The sequence below is a fragment of the Anolis sagrei genome, chromosome 3, assembly GCF_037176765.1.
Source record: "Anolis sagrei isolate rAnoSag1 chromosome 3, rAnoSag1.mat, whole genome shotgun sequence".
Taxonomy (NCBI): Eukaryota; Metazoa; Chordata; class Lepidosauria; order Squamata; family Dactyloidae; genus Anolis; species Anolis sagrei.
Window position 1 is genome coordinate 64,668,455 of NC_090023.1, and position 19,052 is coordinate 64,687,506.

The 19,052-nt window shown below is 41.4% G+C and overlaps 1 protein-coding gene across 3 annotated transcripts in view; it reads left to right on the forward strand.

Moving 5' to 3' along the window:
* The window catches only part of NCAM2 (neural cell adhesion molecule 2), a 301,945-nt gene that overhangs the window by 213,052 nt on the left and 69,841 nt on the right, over positions 1–19,052 (forward strand). For all 3 annotated transcript variants that reach the window (XM_060770486.2, XM_060770485.2, XM_060770484.2), the window contains exon 12: positions 3,816–3,989. In XM_060770486.2, the coding sequence (XP_060626469.2) occupies positions 3,816–3,989 (174 nt within the window). The remainder of the gene's footprint in view (positions 1–3,815; positions 3,990–19,052) is intronic.

Consider the following 19,052-nt stretch of genomic DNA (forward strand, 5'->3'; position numbering starts at 1 on the left):
TAATTATGCATAGTTAGAACACAACTCCACACAATTAACAGTGATGCAGTGATGATTTTAACAGTATAATTTCATGTTTATCCATCAGCTTGAGGCTTTATCTGAGATCAGTGTTTTGAGGATTGTACTGCAAATTGCATAGCATTAAATAGAATATTGTTGTGCTTTGTTCAGTTGCTTTATAATGCTGTGTGAAGCCTTGGCATAAGTTCTTGGAATGTAATAAAATAATAAAGAGTAAAAAGATATTCCTAATAAAGATAATTCATATATCTTATAATTTTTTTATAAATAATACATAAATAATTCACTTTTGAATTTCAACAAATGTTTATGAGGGAAAGCTTTCAAAAACTGCCCAATCGTGTGGCACAACAAATAAGTGCAAGACACAACAATCAAATGATACACAACTTACACCACTAGGGGTGTTACATAGCAATTCAGTTTCTTGTCCAGTTTTCATCAAGGCAGCTTATTTAACCATGTGTTGTACAACCGCACATAATTTGAATTGCCAACTGATATAAACTGAGGACTACTGGAACTGGAACTGTGTCAATTTATTCTAATTATATGGATCAAGGCACTAGTATCATTACAAAGCCAAGCTGTTGCATGTTGATGGCTATACAGCCTTCCCCCCCTTTGACTTCATTTACTCTAATTGTTCTGCAATTCTTAAAGGTTGATTATGCTGGCTAAATGTCACTGTGCCTCTTTCATAAGCAATTAACATTTTCTTTATCAGTTTTATGAGAATGACCCTTAATACATTCTTTAAAGTAGAAGTGGTGGGGGAGGAGGAGGAGTAGGTTCCTTTTAGAGCATTTTTGTGTGAAGCAATAATAGGATATGCAGCTCAATAAATTTTCTCAAAGCAACAAAAACTGTTGTGCCAAGCAAATATTTCACCAGTAGTGCAGCCTGCCTATGTGTATTTATACCTGTTAATCCAGCAGTTTTGTGTAAGAGGAAGGATGATATGCTTAAGAATACATTAATATCTTTCAACCGTGGCATGCAATTTGTTTAACATTTATTCTGTACTACAACAATTTTTGAAATATATTAAAGTCTGTTTGAAAACCAATCATTAGTGAAGACCACTGTAAAGAATAAAAAGAAATGTCAGCAGTTTTAAACAATGTTGATTTTTTTTGCCCATCCTGATGTGCAGTTATATAGCTCATGATGTAGTAAGTCAAACTGTTGAAAAGTTTGTTTGATAAATGAGTTTATTTCTATGATTCCTTTTTCACATTTTAAAGTGGCCAACGTTAGAAGAAAAAAAATAACAGTAAAATATTTTTTTAAACATATGAGGTGTTAAAGAAAAATAAAGTAATAAAAAAACCAAGCCATACAACACTTTCTGATGTAAGTATGTCTTCAAATGTCACTGGGACTTTTAAAATGTCAAATTCTAAAGGAGGATGTGTAGAGGGATGGATTTGATTCACTCGATTGCAGTATCTTGTTCCTGCCCATCAAAAGACTCAATGGACTTGGTAGTCACATTCATTCCCATAGGCACTGGAATAGCCCTTGATCTATGAAGGATAGCTTTAACTCCTCTCTAATTTATCCCATGCATTATTTCCTAACTCATTGCTAAAGGGGTCAGCAATTCTATGAAGGACATACAGAAATGGTGTAATGCCTAAATAGACGTGGAAGAAGAAAAACTCTCCTGCTAGTCAAATGTTGGGGTGAAGTTCTATCCTAATTTTACACCCACAGAATTCTCTATGTTCTTTTTATCTCCTCCTCCTCCTCCTCTGAAACAAGAAGGGGAAAGAAGGGCAAAATAATACGATATAGCACTTTGTCTGTAGTTTTGTGACAGTGTATGTAAACATGGAATGTAAAAACACCTGAAAGTAAATTCCCTGAAAAATAATCAGAATATGGTTTTGACTTGGAAGGAAAGCAAAGATAACTGAACTATTTATGATGTGTTAGTATTCCTTCTTTACAATACAATTAAATGCTTAATTAATGGTATTATGAAGAATTCTGTGCATCACACAAGTGGATCATGCACTTGTGAGCAGCCCTTAATGGAGCATACTTGAATTAAGATGCTATTTTAGCGCCCTACTCTACCCCATCTCTATGCACACAAATGGGCACCAAGTTACTCTCCCCCACCCCCGCCCCCCGCATCACTGTGTGAGTAGCAGTCTATTAGCCAATATAAAGTACTCCTACATAAGGGACAACTATTCTACCTCAATTCTCAATTTCAGTTAGATAAAATCAAGTGTACACCTCAGTTGTGATTCATTTTGATTGCTCAGCCAATTAGTTGTATGACTAAAAATAAAAAGAAGCCCAGACAGCATTCTTATCAGACTGCTTTTCAGTATCCTTCCAGACCATTGTCTATGAAAACCCTCCTGATAAACTAAAGTCTGATGACTGGAACAATATGATGCCCTAAAATTCTGATTCATGCTGGTACTGATAATGTTTTAATGAAAAATAGATACACTTAAGCAAAAAAGAGTTAATAAGGAATTTAATTAACCTTTGAATGCCTGTATTTCACACAAACCTGATAGAAGCCTGTTGCAAATTCCTCAGAAAGATGAGAAGGTATAATTAGCTAATTAGGTAATTAAGCCACTAATGAATATCATATAAGGGTCAAGATTGTTTATATGTAAAACTCTTATGGTCACAAAAAAAATCATAAAAATATGGAAGACAATGAGGAGGAGGAGGAGAATGGTGGATAAAAGAGTGTGTTCAATAGTTTAGGACAACATTTTTAGATATGCAGTTACTAAGCCCATTAAAGGGATGCAGAGAATTCAAGGTTCAATTATTACAAAGGTCTGTGTAAAAGTATAATATCTCAATGGTGATATAGTATGATGCAGTGGTGCCTCGCTGCAGTGTAAGTGCACAGACACTACCATGTCTACGTTTCTTCCATAAGATTTACTATGCCACCATGCCACCTCTCTGTCAAGGATGTAGAAATGGGCTACTTCCAGTGTTTCAGCAGACAACCATCTTTCCTTCTTGGTTTTCCCTTTTCTTTGGGATGTACTTTGTTGCCAGCTCCTGAACAATGTTGCGAAATTCTGTCCATAGATTTATCAATGTCTTTATCAATAGCCCCACCTAATTAGATCTGGATCTTTATGAAAGATCCAGGTCTAATGAGGTGTCGGGTTTATGGGGGCTGACTCCTGGGACACATCATGTGTTTCCTGGGAGTCAATCTTCACAGCCATTCTTCACCTTTGTGCTCCTGAAGCAGGGGAAATGGAGGGAGGAGTGGATGGATTTTCCTCTTCACCCCTCCCATCTCCTCATGTGTCATTTTTTTCGCACTACGAGGATGCGAGGAGAGGCACCATGGCAGCCACAGATCTTTTCAGTAAGTTTTAGGGAGTAAATTGGGGATTTTGGGGTGACTTCATGTTATTCTAATTTCAATACAGATAGCATGTAGCCACCCTGGGAGGGAAATTCCGGAGTTGTGGGAGGAGGTGGGGACTACAACTCATGATGAAGTGGCTTACTTTTCTGTGCAGGGTTTAGGTATGTGTGTAGGGATAAGAACTGCTGTCTGAGCTCATAGGTGACAAAGAACTAGTTACAGGTAAGCCAATAAATTTTATATTTCTCATATAGTATCATTTTACATTACTGCATTGTAGTTTCAACTATTTAACACAGAAATAACCAGCAAAATTTGCATTTTTTATTTTTCTTCAAAGGTGCTGTGCAAAGAATGTACTTCTAAACATTTCATGGTGTTATTTCTGCTCTCTAACTGACTTATTACGCTTTTCTAGATGTACCATCCAGTCCACATGGAGTGAAGATAATAGAGGTATCACAAAGTATTGCTAAAGTCTCTTTCAATAAACCAGATTCACATGGAGGGGTTCCAATCCATCATTACCAAGTGGATGTGAAAGAAGTCACTTCAGAAACATGGAAAGTTGTCCTTTCCCATGGAGTTCAGAGTGAGTTTTCATGGAGGAAAAATGGGGCTAAATCAGGAAAAATTGATGGAATTTTTTAATTTTGTTGCATTTGCCCATAAGAAGACCTTTTTCATGATTTCAGATATGTATGAGTATTCACACAAATAAGAACTCCCTAATTTTGAGACATTTTGTAGTCATGGGAAGATCTATAATCATTTCTAATTGTTTTATGAAGCAAACCTATTTATGTCTGCTCAGAAGTAAGTCTCATTGTGTTCAATTGTCTGAATTCATGCATTATGCTTGCCCAAGGTCATTCAATGTTTTCATAATAGGCACATATCCAACAAAAGATTTGATTTAGTTTAATTGTTTTTAAATGGTTATGTAATGATGATGTGCAACTGATTATGCAAAAATAATGCAGTTCTTCAACCAGTTACACATCCTCACAGGTGCCTTTGTAGCCAATAACAGAGCCTTTTTGCTTAAAAAATCCCCACTGTTCTCAACACAGACTTATCATAAGATGGTTTTAAAAAACCCCAAAAGAGATTGAATAGTGTATTATTAACATTTTTGTTACTCGCTTTCATACCAACAGTGCAAATACAATTTGGTCTAAATGTAAAGATTGACAAGCAATTGTATCCAGTTATGCAAAACAGTAATCCATTACAACAAGAATACAACAAGAAAGTTTCAATACATAAATTTTTATTCATCCATATTAATGCCAGTGGCTTTTACATTTAATTAAGTGTAGATAGGCTTGCAGTCCTAGGCCCTTGCAGTCCTAGGCCCCTATCATATAATCCAGATTATAAAGCAGATAATTTGGATTTTTTTCTGGCTCTGTAGGAAGCTCTCCCAAAGCTGGCTTTTCACTCCCAGGCCCCTTCTATACTACCATATAAAATCCAGATTATCTGCTTTGAACTGAATTACACGGCACTCTAGACTCATACAGTATAATCCAGTTCAAAGCAGATAATGTAGATTATCTGTTTTGATATTCTCAATTATATGACAGTATAGAAGTGCCCCAGAACTCTAAACCAATGTATGAAGTTGCAATGTATGACCACCCAATCAAGGAAACTGAGTAATATTTATTTATTTTAATATTTGGCATATTTATGTCCTGTTCTGTATTACAAGATCTCAGGATGACTAGCAATAAACTAGTTTGAAACCTCCCCCCCCCCCAAAAATTTGTAAAACACTGCACATAAATGAAATAATCTGATTGTTTAAACATTTGAAAATCACATGACTGTACAGATTGGATGAAATCATTAAACATCAGAGACTGTAATTAAAAAGTTTTATTCTGCTGCCAAAATGAATCTAGTGCTGGTGCCAAGTAGAGGGCATTCCACAACAGAGAAGAAAGCTCATTTACTTCTCTTCAGGCAAATGTCTATAAGAAGTGTTGCATCAGGCCCTGAGGTTCCAGTAATTTAGGGCTGGAATTCAAATTGAGAAGGCATTGGCAGTCAATGCAATTCATTTAGAACAGGTGTTCTATGCTATATTGCTTTGTGATATTCCAGACAGCAATGTAGTGTTGTATTTTGCATTAGCTGCTGCTTCCAGTTCATTCCAAATAATAGCACATAGCAGTAGTCTTGGGAAGGAGTTATCAGTACATTAGCTACCATGGCTAGGTTATTCCTGTCCAGAAAAGTTATTGCTGACCCAGGCAATCCGAGAGGAGCTGTCTTTCTAAGTTTTAAGTGGAACAGATGTACATAGATATTCCAAATTATGCTACTTCCCCAATGGGAGAAAAATCCTACCAATAAATGGTTGTGGCATGGAATTTTGCCAGAATTGTAAGCTGCCTTGAATCCCCCTGTGAGGGTGAAAAACACAGTGTATAAATAAAGCGAATAATAAATATTTACCTTCTAGAACTGAGAACCACTTGTCATATCAGATTTCTTAAGTGGTTGCTCATTATGCAGACTATGGCAGCACCTAGATGCTGGTCTAGCTCATGCACAATGATCAAACAAGTCGGACTGAGTTTCTCAAACTCACCATTTTCAACAGCTTTACCTAGCAATTTCACACACTCTCACACACAGAATGGCACTCTGTGGCTTTACGTTTATGGTGTTGAAAAGTAGTCATCCTATTTACTCTCTGGAAAGATAGGAACAGAATTACTATAACACCAATGTCTTTTATTCTTAGCTGATAGAACTGATCCAGTAGGACACCAGGATCAATCATATCAAATGCCACTGAGAAGTCCAAGTAGATCAATAGAGAAGTACTCACTTTGTCTTTAACCCAAATTAAATCATCAGTAAAAGCAATGTGCTGCCCAGGGGTTGAATATATCCTTGACCCCATTTTTGTGGTCCTCAAACCACCATTTTACATTCAAACCATGCAGAATATATCCTTGACCCCATTTTTGTGGTCCTCAAACCACCATTTTACATTCAAACCATGCAGAAATAACCCCAAAGATTTAAAATCATACAGACACACCACATCCCACCTCCAAAAGTTCTGAAGACATTTTTTAGTATCCCAAATATTGCCATTTTCCTCTGCTGTTCCTTTAAAAGGACAATAGGTAGTAATGTATGTTGCAGCTTCTCCCCATATCGAGAAGGATAAAAAAAGAAAACATGTATTTAAGCATGCTGTCAGTAGGTGGTCAATGACATTTCTGAACAGAATAATAGAATAATAGATTTAGAAGAGACCACATGAGCCATCTAGTCCAAACCCCGGAAATGCAGGAAAAACACAATTCCCCCTGATAGATGGCCATCCAGTCTGTTTAAAAGCCTCCAAGGAAGGAACTTCCACCACCATACTCCAAGGCAAAGTTCCACTGCTGAACAGCTCTTAAAGCCAGGAAGTTCTTCATAATGTTCAGGTGGAATCTCCTTTCCTGTAATTTGAACCCATTGCTCTGAGTCGTAGTTTCCAGAGTAGCAGAAAACAAGCCTGCTCCCTCTTCCTTATGACATCCTTTCACATATTTATACAAGGCTATCATGTCTCTTCTCAACCTTCTCTTCTGCAGGAAAAACATACCCAGCTCTTTAAGATGCTCCACATAGAGCAGGGTCTCCAAACTTTTCATCATTTTAGTCATCCTCCGCTGGACACCTGTCAGCTTTTCAATATCTCTTTTCGATTGTGGTGCCCAGAGTTACACACATTCCAGGTGAAGTCTAACCATAGCAGAATAGAGGGACACCATGACTTATTTATTTATTTATTTACTTTATTTGTATACCGCTCTTCTCAGCCCTTAGGCGACTCAGAGCGGTTTACAACAGTTTAGATATACAGGATACAAAATCATTATGCATTTAAAAACAAAAGCATCACAAGTCATTAACATCATTAACATCATTAACATCAGCATCAAAAACATCAATACACCAATATAACAAATCCATCTGGTCTAGTCAGTGAAATCAGAATCCAAAACTCGTTATCCATTATTCCGTGTTCCAATAATCAGTCAATCAATCACACTGCTTAGTCAAATGCCTGTTCAAACATCCAGGTCTTTACTTTCCTCCGGAATGCCAGCAAGGAGGGGCCAATCTAATATCTGCAGGAAGGGCGTTCCACAGCCGAGGGGCCACCACTGAGAAGGCCCTGTCTCTCGTCCCCGCCAGGCGTGCTTGTGAAGCCGGCAGGATCGAGAGCAGGGCCTCCCCAGACGATCTTAATGTCCTAACTGGTTCATAGGAGGAGATGCGTTCGGACCGGTAGGTCAGGCCAGAACCGTTTAGGGCTTTAAAGGCTAAAGCCAGCACTTTGAATTGTGCCCGGTAGCAAATTGGCAGCCAGTGGAGCTGGCGCAGCAGAGGAGTGGTATGCTCCCTGAGTGCCGCTCCTGTTAGCATCCTGGCTGCCGATCGTTGGACCATTTGAAGCTTCCGAGCAGTCTTCAGAGGCAACCCCATGTAGAGAGCGTTGCAGTAGTCTAAACGGGATGTGACTAGAGCATGGACTACCGTGGCCAAGTCTGGCTTCCCAAGGTACGGGCGCAGCTGGCGCACTAGTTTTAACTGTGCGAATGCTCCCCTGGTCACCGCTGAAACCTGGGGTTCCAGGCTCAGTGACGAATCCAAGATCACACCCAAGCTGCGAACCTGTGTCTTGAGGGGGACACACTCTAGACACTATACTCCTTTTGATGCACAATCTAGAGTATTCCTTTTGATGCAGCCCAAAATACACTTCCCTTTTTAAGTTTTTGCATCATGGTGTTGAAGACCCCAAGATCTTTTTCCCAGGTACTGTTGTCAATAATAATATAATAATAAACTTTATTTATATCCCGCCACCATCTCCCCAATGGGGACTCGGAGTGGCTTACATGGCGCCAGGCCCGAACAACAATTACAATAAGAAAACCAAAACACAACCGAAAACACAAACAATAAACAATATCATAATTACATAAAACATATGAATACATAACTATATTAGAATTACAAAAGACACAGGCACAGAGACAACGGGTGGGCTACATGTAATGATTAAAAACAAACTAATTAAAACTAATTAAAAACTCAGACAAGATAAAAGAGAAAAGCAGATAATATGCGAAGTAGTACTCATTATAGCGGGGGTTGTGGAGTCAAGCTTTCTCACAAGGAGGGGGGATATCTACTCGCATGACAGAACTTTAAAACAGTCATGTGAAATTGTATACCTACTCATCAAAGGCACAGTGGAAGAGGCAGGTTTTAAGGTTCTTCTTTAAAACTTCTAGAGAAGGGGCTTTCCTAATTTCTCCAGGTAGTGAGTTCCAGAGTCAGGGCGACCACGGCGGAAAAGGCTCTCCTCCTTGTATTTACCAGGCGAGCTTGTGACAATTGGCAGTGGTGAGAACAGGGCCTCCCCAGAGGATCGGAGGGCCCAAGATGGTTCATGGAGGGTAGGCGGGTCCCAAACCGTTTAGGGCTTTGTAGGGGATAACCTGCACCTTGAATTGGGACCGGAAAATAAACGGCAGCCAGTGGAGCTCCTTAAACAGGGGGGTTGACTGCTCCCTATAAGTCGCCCCAGTTATTAATCTGGCTGCCGAACACTGGACAAGTTGTAATTTCTGGGCCGTCTTCAAGGGTAGCCCCACATAGAGAGCATTACAGTAATCCAGTCTAGAGGTAACTAAGGCATGGACCACCATGATCAAGTCAGACTTCACAAGGTAAGGTCGCAGTTGGTGCACGAGTTTTAGTTGTGCGAAGGCCCTCCCGGCCACCGCTGACACCTGCACATCAAGCGTCAGCACTGAGTCCAGGAGGACCCCCAAACTGCGGATCTGTGATTTCAGGGGGAGTGCAATCCCATCCAGCACAGGTTGCCACTAGGGCTGTCCAACCACGGAAAAATTTGTTTCTAAACTCGATTCTTTTTTAGGGGGTTTTTGCATTTCGTTATTTAAAAGAATTCTGAAATTTTTCTTTAAAAAAGTTCGATATTTACGAAATTTCGGAAATTACGAAACAATTTCGAAACAATAACAAATCAATTCGTTAATGGCGGACGCGATTGCGCTATACGCTAAAAAAAACCTCCAAATGGGACAGGGGGGACTTCTGAAGCTTCCCTCTCCCTCTGTTGTTGACTGTTGGTGTGATAATTTATTTTTTATCACTGATAAAACAAACAACAACCATAAAACTTGCACCAGACATATGGAAATAATAACGAAACAATTACGAAACAATTACGAAACAATTACGAAATAAAATTTAAAAATTCGTTTCATTTTTAGTTGCTCCTGAATGGTTCAATATCGCTTCGTTATAAAAAAAATAACGAATTAATAATGAATTACGAAATTAACAAACGAAACCGCCCAGCCCTAGTTGCCACCCAATACCCCGGTCAGCCGAGCGACTGACCTGGAGGACCTCTGTCTTGTCAGGATTGATCCTCAGCTTGTTCTTCCTCATCTAGGTCGCTACAGCAGCCAGGCACTGGTCCAGTATCCAAGGGGCTTCCTTGGAATCTGGTGGAAAAGAGTAGTGGAGTTGGGTGTCATCTGAGTAGATGACACCGTATTCCAAAACTCCGGATGACCTCTCCCAGCGGTTTCATGTAGATATTAAATAGCATGGGGGACAAAATAGAACCTTGCAGGACCCCACAGGTCAATGGCCAGTGGTCCGAGCAGGAGACCCCAGCTTCACCAACTGGGAACGACCCTCCAGGAAGGGCCAGAGCCACAGTAGAACCATGCCCCCGAGTTCCATTCCAGTGAGCCTCCCCAGAAGGATACCATGGCTGATGGTATCGAAAGTCGGTGAAATATCCAAGAGAACCAGCAGTGTCACACTCCCTCTGTCCAGCTCCCTACGGAGGTCATCTACCAAGGCGACCAAAGCTGTCTCAGTACTGTGCCCAGGCCTAAAGCCAGACTGCGAGCAATCCAGATAATCAGTGTCATTGAGAAATCCCTGAAGCTGTGATGCAACCACCCGCTCCAGAACCTTGCCCAAGAAGGGGAGGTTGGAAATTGGTCTGTAGTTGTTACATATCGTCGAGTCAAGGGAAGATTTCTTTAGGTTTTACCACTGCCTGCTTGAGGCAGGACGGGAATTTTCCCTGACCCAGTGAAGCATTTATTATTGCAACAAACCATTCCAACAACCCCTCTTTGGCCAGTTTAACTAGCCAGGACAGGCAAGGATCCAGAGCGCAAGTGGTCGCCCTCAGAGTCCCAAGGATCCCCTCTACGTCATCAGGTTGAACAAGGTGAAAAGAATCCCATAACATCGAACAGACAGGTGCCTCGGTTACCTCATCTGGAACTGCATTTAAGCTGGAGTCCAGCTCAAGGTGTATCTGAGCAATTTTGCCTGCAAAATGGTGCACGAAATCACTACACCAAGTCGCCGAGTCATCAGAAAGCTCCCCAACCTCAGGAGGACTTTCCTGGCTTCTGGCAGAGCCGCGGAGTAAGCCCTAATAGCGGCTTTAGCCGATGTTTGGTCAGATGCGTCTCGAGATTTTCTCCAGATGCTTTCTAAACCCCTCCTCCAGCGCTTCATCTCAGCCAGCTCCCCGGTGAACCAAGGAGTTGGAGTGACTCTGCGCAAGGAAAGGGGATGTTCGGGAGCGATCGTGTTAATTGCCCAGGCCATCTCGCTATTATAGTGATCAACAAAGGCATCAAAAGGATTGTCAGTCTCCATGACAGGAAGATCCCCAAGAGACCTCAGGAGTCCCTCTGGATCCATAAGCCTCCTGGGGCGGACCATCTTAATGAGTCCACCACCCCTGTGGAGGTTAGTGGGTACGGTTAACCTTAAACTTATCAGATGATGGTCAGACCATGACAATGGAAGAATGTTTTGCTCTTCCACTCTGACTGTTCCACCGTCCACAATAAAAACAAGGTCCAGCGTGTGTCCCGCCTGATGAGTGGGATCAGATATTACTTGAGTCAGCCCCATGGTCGTCATGGCAACCATGAAATCCTGAGCTGCGCCTGTCAATGTGGTCTCGGCGTGGATATTAAAGTCTCCCAAAACTAAAAGTTGTTGGGAGGCCAGGGCCGAATTTGAGACCACTTCCACTAGCTCATGTAGGGAAACTGCCAGGTCGCAGGGTGGACGGTACACCAGCAGAATCCCCAAGCTGTCTTGGGAACCCACCTTCATGTAGACACTAGGCCTGTCGGTTTTGTTTCGTTAATTCGTTATTTCGTATTTAAATCGTTTTTTTTTTTTGCATATCCGACGCGATATCAAAACATATTTTCAAACCCGGAAGGGTTTGAAAATATCGAAACAGCAGCCCCATTTTTTTTACGAGCTTCAGCTCGTCTCGTAAATGGAATGGCGGCTGCTGTGCTGACTTCAGTGCTGTGGTCATGTGCTGGTGCCTGGGAGCCAATCCGGCGCTCCCAAGCACCCCAGCAGTGAGTGCACCGTGGCAGGAGCCGATTGGATGGCGCGCGCGCGCTCACCCGCGCGCCATCCAATCGGCTCGGGCTCCTGCGCCCCCCTCCTCCTCCTCCTCCTCCCAGCTGTGTTGCAGGAAGTGCTAGGAGGAGGAGGAGGAGGAGGAGGAGGGTGCAGGAGCCCGAGCCGGATGGCGCGCGGGGCTAACAGCAGGAGCGGAGGCCGGTTGTAAAGGTGAGCGGAGCGCGCGCGCGCCATCCAATCGGCTCGGGCTCCTGCGCCCTCCTCCTCCTCCTCCTCCTACCAGCTGTGTTGCAGGAAGTGCTAGGAGGAGGAGGAGGAGGGCGCAGGAGCCCGAGCCGATTGGATGGCGCGCGCGCGCTCCGCTCACCTTTACAACCGGCCTCCGCTCCTGCTGTTAGCCTCGCGCGCCATCCGGCTCGGGCTCCTGCGCCCTCCTCCTCCTCCTCCTACCAGCTGTGTTGCAGGAAGTGCTAGGAGGAGGAGGAGGAGGAGGAGGAGGGCGCAGGAGCCCGAGCCGGATGGCGCGCGGGGCTAACAGCAGGAGCGGAGGCCGGTTGTAAAGGTGAGCGGAGCGCGCGCGCGCGCGCGCCATCCAATCGGCTCAGGCTCCTGCGCCCTCCTCCTCCTCCTCCTCCTAGCACTTCCTGCAACACAGCTGGGAGGAGGAGGAGGGCGCAGAAGCCGGAGCCGATTGGATGGCGCGCGCGCGCTCACCCGAGGAGGAGGAGGAGGAGGGCGCAGGAGCCGGCGGAGCCGATTGGATGGCGCGGGAGGCCGGTTGTGTGAGTTTACTTTTCAGGGCTGTATGTATGACCAATCCAGAAGCATTCTCTCCTGACATTTTGCCCACATCTATGGCAGGCATCCTCAGAGGTCTGTTGGAAACTAGGCCTGTTTGATCAAGAAAAAATTTCGATATTTAAAATATTAGGCAAATGGAGTTTAAAAAATGTTTTGTAAATATTTACGAAATTTCGTAAATAACAAAACATTTTTTTGGAAAGTTTTGTAAATATTTTAAATATCGAAACAAAAAAACACCCCAATTACGAATCGATTTTAGAAACAAATTTTTTCTTGATCAAACAGGCCTAGTAGACACATTCAAACCTTGGAGATTGCGGAATGATGCATCTGATCAGGTGATGGTCTGCCGAAAGATCACCGCAACTCCTCCTCCCCCCCCCCCCCCAGACCTAGCCTGGTGATGAACCCCGAAGCCCGGAGGACACAGCTGGGTGAGATTCTCCCCCCCCCCCCAACTCATCCAACCAGGTCTCGGTGATGCACGCCAGATCCGCCGCCTCATCCAGGATCAAATCCTGAATGACATATGTTTTGCCATTGACGGATCTGGCCAGATATCACCCATTCTGTACATTTTTATTTCTTTTTTTTTCTGCCTAAGTATAGTGTCTTACATTTGTCCTCATTTTGTTACTTTTGGCCCAGCAATGTAATCTGTTTAGGTCATTTTGAATTCTGATCTTGTCCTCTGGAGTATTAGCTATCCTTCCTACTTTAGTGTCATCTGCAAACTTGATAAGTGTGCCCTCTAAATCTTCATTTAAGTCATTATTAAAGATTGAATAGTACTGGGCCAAGACCTAAACCTGCAGCACTCCACTGCACTGCAGCAGAATGAAGAGGAACCATTGGTGAGCACTCTTTGGGTTTGTTCACTTAACCAATTACAGATCCACCTAACAGTATCATTGCCTAGCCCACATTTGAGTAGTTTGTTTGCAAGGAGGTCATGGGGGACCTTGTTCAATTCTTTACTGATATCAATTTATTCTACATCCACAGCATTCCCTGCATCTACCAAGCTTGTAACGCTATCATAAAACGAGATAAGTTTAATCTTGCATGACTTGTTTTTGAGAAATCCATGTTGACTTCTAAGAATAACAGCATTCCTTTCTAAGTGATTGGAAACTGTGTCCTTAATGATCTGCTCCAGAACCTTTCCTGGTATTGCTGTCAGGCTGGTGGATGATAACTGTTTGTTGTATTGTCGAAAGCGTTCATGGCCGGAATCACTGGGCTGTTGTTTTTCGGGCTATATGGTCATGTTCTAACATTTGATGGCTTGGCATTTTTTAGTATGGCTTGTAAGTGCCTGGGGGGAATCTTTTGTTGACAGGGACAGCTAATCACCTCTCAACAAAAGAGTACTCCTGTTGATTCTTTTAGTACTCTTGGATGAGGTTCATCGTACCCTGGAGATTTCAGTTCATTTAGAGTAGCCATGTATTCCTGGATCACTTCTTTACCTATTTTGGTTTGCATTTCCTCTATTACCTCGTCCGCTCCAAATTGCTCCAGTTGAACAGCGATCTCCTTTTGGGAGAAGACTGAGGCAAAGGAGGTGATGAGCAGCTCTGCCTTTTTCCTATCCCGTGTTAGCATTTCACCACCTTCTCCATGCAAAGGCCCTACTTTGTGGTCATTCCACAAATATATAAACCTTTTTTCCTAGTTCCAACAGACCTCACTACCTCTGAGGATGCTTGCCTTAGATGTAGGCAAAACGTCAGGAGATAATGCTTCTAAACCATGGCCATATAGCCCGAAAAAACCTACAACAACCCAGCCATGAAAGCCTTCGACAATACAAAGGCCCTAGTGTTTCTTTTTTCTTCCTTTTTCTACTGACATAACCAAAGAACCCCTCTTTATTGTTTTTAATATCACAGGTAAGCTTGAGCTAATTTTGTGATTTAGCCAGAACCTTTTTTCCTACATATGTTGGTTATTTGTTTGAATTCCTATTTGGTGATTCACCTCAGGCTTTTTTTTTTATCTTTTTATATGAAACAAGAAGGAAATGGGTCCAATTAACCTGTTTTCTTTTCACGTACAGCTAAATGTTTCATGCCACCACACATTGGAGCATCTTTTTCCAAAATCAGTTCACTTCTAACTATAGCAGTGGTTCTCAACCTTCCTAATGCCGTGACCCCTTAATACAGTTTCTCATGTTGTGGTGACCCCCAACCATAAAATTATTTTAATTGTTACTTCATAAATGTAATTTTGCTACTATTATGAATCGTAATGTAAATATCCAATATGCAGGATGTATTTTCATTCACTGGACCAAATTTGGCACAAATACCCAATATGCCCAAATTTGAATACTAGTGGGATTGGGGGGGGGGGGTTGATTTTGTCATTTGGTAGTTGTACTTACTAGGATTTATAGTTCACCTACATTTAAAGAGCATTCTGATCTCCACCAATGATGGAACTGAACCAATGTTGGCACACAGGAATCCCATGACCAACAGAAAACACGAGCAGGGTTTGGTGGGCATGGATCTTGAGTTTGGGAGTTGTAGTTCACCTACATCTGTGGACTCAAACAATGATGGAACAGGACCTAATTTGGCACAAATACTCAATATGCCCAAATGTGAACACTAGTGGAGTTTGCGGAAAATAGACCTTGGCATTTGGGAGTTGTACTTGCTGGGATTTATAGTTCACCTACAATCAAAGAGGATTCAGAACTCCACCAATGGTTGAATTGAACCAAACTTTGCACACAGAACTCCCATGACTAACAGAAAATACTGGAAAGGTTTGGTAGGCACTGACCTTGAGTTTTGGAGTTGTAGTTCACCTACATCCAGAGAACACTGTGGACTCAAACAATGATGGATCAGGACCAAACTTGGCACAAATACTCAATATTCCCAAATGTGAACACTGGGGAAAATAGACCTTAACATTTGGTAGTTGTAGTTGCTGGGATTTATAGTTCACCTACAATCAGAGAGCATTCTGAACCCCACCAACAATAGAATTTGACCTAACTTTCCACATGTAACCCAGATGACCCAAATACTGTGCTTTCTGATGGTCTTTGGCGACCCCTCGGACACCCTCTCACAACCCCCCCAGGGGTCCCGACCCCCAAGTTGAGAAACACTGTACTATAGCTTATTAGCCAGGATGGGCACGAGCCAAACCTCCATGTTGCATGATGAACTCACGTAATAATATAATTAAGTTTAAATAACTGAAACTGATAGCAAGCATTTTTTTCACTACCACATAAAAGGAACAACAAAGAGTTGTAATTGACTCTTAAATTGTACATGCTCTGTGCCCTATGTTCATATATATCGTTAATAAAAATTTAAAGAAGCAATAAAATATTATAAAGAAAAAAGTACAATGATGTTGATGTGCAAATGGAATGCAGTCTATGGCCCCATCTACACTACCATTATAATGCAGATTGAGTTGCAATTTATGGCCATATAATCCAGTTCAATGCAGTTATTAGCCTAGACTTAAATCAAGAAATAGTTTTCTTAGATCTACAGAGACACTTGCTGGAACACCTCAGCAAGTGAGAGTCCAAAAGTGGCAGGCTCAAACCCAGCACCTCAATCCGTGGGTGATACCAGATGAGAGACTCCCCCCTGTGCACACAGAAGACTGGGCGACTTGGAAGGCACTGAACAGACTGCGCTCTGGCACTACGAGATGCAGAGCCAATCTTAAGAAATGGGGCTACAAAGTTGAATCCACAACATGCAAGTGCAGAGAAGAGCAGACCACAGACCACCTGCTGCAATGCAACCTGAGCCCTGTCACATGCACAATGGAGAACCTCCTTGCAGCAACACCAGAGGCGGTCCAAGTGGCCAGATACTGGTCAAAGGACATTTAATCAACTACCAAGTTTGCAAAATCTGTACTTTTTTATCTGTTTGTTTGTTTTGTTCTGTTAGAAATGTAATTCAATGATATGGTTGCTGATGACACGAAAAATAAATAAAATAAATAAATTAGCCTAGACTGATCATATAATGGAATTCATTGCATTATAATGACAGTGTAGGTGGGGCATATTTCTATATTTCTGCAAAGTGCTGTATGTGAAAGCAGAATAAATCAAGCCTTGATCAGGAAAGAGTAGGTTGCTATGAGATCCTCTAATGAAACTTACTGCAATACAAGGGGGGGGGGGGGGGTGATGTCAGAAAGCTAGAAATGAGTGATAGACAGACTGTAAAGTTAGGTCTTGGATATGTGAAAATAACCTGGAAGACAAAGCGGGGACAGAAATGTATTTGTGTTAGTTTACTGAATTTATTTTTACACACTTGTATTTTCATAATGCAACAGGTTTTCCCAATAGATTAACTTTTGTTTGATTTTGAATTTTTGAAATCCTAGTCTGCCTTTATCGCCATCACTATATTACACTAGAAGAAATAATATGCCAGATATTGATTCACAAATAGCAGAAGCCTCTCCATATATACAAATTGCTTTGTAAAATAAAGAGCTGAAAATGACAGCTGTCTGCCTGATTTATTTTGAACCTGAGAAATTTCTATGAGGACTTTGACTGTTCTGGACTTTTCTTTCTCAAAATATTCATCTGTAGTTTTATTAAATCAATCAAAAAGTGAAAAGCAGAAGGCTGTTTTATAAACTAATCTATTGAAACAATATGTTACTAGTATGTTTTATTTTTAAAATGCAGTCGCTTTTTCTTTTATAGGGCAGTGATTGTGGGATTTCCAGTTTTGGTTGAGCTAATATTCCAAAATTCCAATTTGTGTAATTTCCATGACAAATACTAACCATGCTTCCCTTATAGCAAATTCAATTTATGTGTATGTGACTTTGAATTACCTGTCTACTTATAATATCCCTATAGATTTCACAGGTTTTTGCCAGACAATAAATATTCAAGAGATGGCTTTCCCAGGCATCTCCCCTGAAATATAGCCCTGGTATTAATTTTCAGTCTCCCACCCAAGTACTAACCAGAGTGTACTCTGTTTACTTTCTGAGATCAGATGAAATTTGATGTCTTGAGTATTATATGAATTATTCCGAGTAGCAATTAATTCTGATCAGCCTCTTGAGTATTTTCTGATGAGTTTATAACCCTTATCATAGCAACTGCAAATACGGGACAATTTTAGTATGCAGTAAAAGCTTCGGAATGAAGCTGCAGTTTTAGTGTTCTAGCCTTCAAGTAAGATATTCCAGCTGTCTGGCATACTTTATAGTTTGAACGGAATGACCCTGGTGCATTTCTGATACATGCACTTTTATTTCTCTGTTTAACAATTTATGTGGGGGGGGGGGGGGGGATTCTTAATATTAGTTTATTTTTTAGGTTTTATTTAATCTGCTAGTACATATTATTATAGACCTGCACAAAACAACAAAAAAGAGAATTTCCTCTTCCGTGTAGTTCCTTTTCAGAGGAACCCTTTCTTCCTGAAAGAGTGCAGGAAGCTTCAAAATGTGTAATTTTGGTATTTTACCTTTTACCCAGCCAAAATGCAACCTAGTAAAATGAGAATGGGCATGCCTGCTCTAAATATCCCCCTACCTATTGTCTTCAACAAGTTACCTATCTGGTATTGAGAGTTTCATGTTTATTTCGGTTCCCTGTGTGATGAGCCTCCCAATTTTTCCATGTGTTTGAATTATGTCAAGAGCCTACAATTCTTAGCAGCAAATTCATTTCTTATTGAAAGAGAGAGTATACTCTGCAGATGGAAGCAATATTCATACTTATTAATATCCTGGCAGAGAAACAGGTTCCCCTACAGACAGAAAAACACATTGGGTGGAATAATAGTTCAGTGAGAATTTTGCATACATTTTTCTTGGTATTTGAAAATCAACCACCCAAACCATATTTAGTGCAAAACGTGGGTTTTCTGTGAAAAACACTGTCTCAAGCACAGGAAATCTGTTTCTGTGCAGAAAACAAGGCATTTGTGCAGGCTTGCACACACATACATACAGAGCCCCACATATTTCTGTGCAGAATTATTCCTCCTCATCACTTTGGGGTGTTTAAGGGTTCACATCCCTTGTATATTTTTCCCATATAACTTTGGAAAGAAAACATTCTGTTCAACATCTATTCAAAGATGAATAATTTAGCATTGTTGAGTTATAGATATTAAATAACAAGTTGCAGTGTTGGGAAAAAAGCAGCTCTTTATTCTCTGTAAATTTACTACAGAAACTGTCATTAACAGATTGCTAAAATGCTTTTCAACAGGCGCGGTAGTTCTTGGCTGTTGTTCATTAAAAAACCAACATATATGCTTAACAGCAGCAGCAGCAATAACAACAACAGCAACACTAAGTCTATCAGTCTAGGATTGCTTTT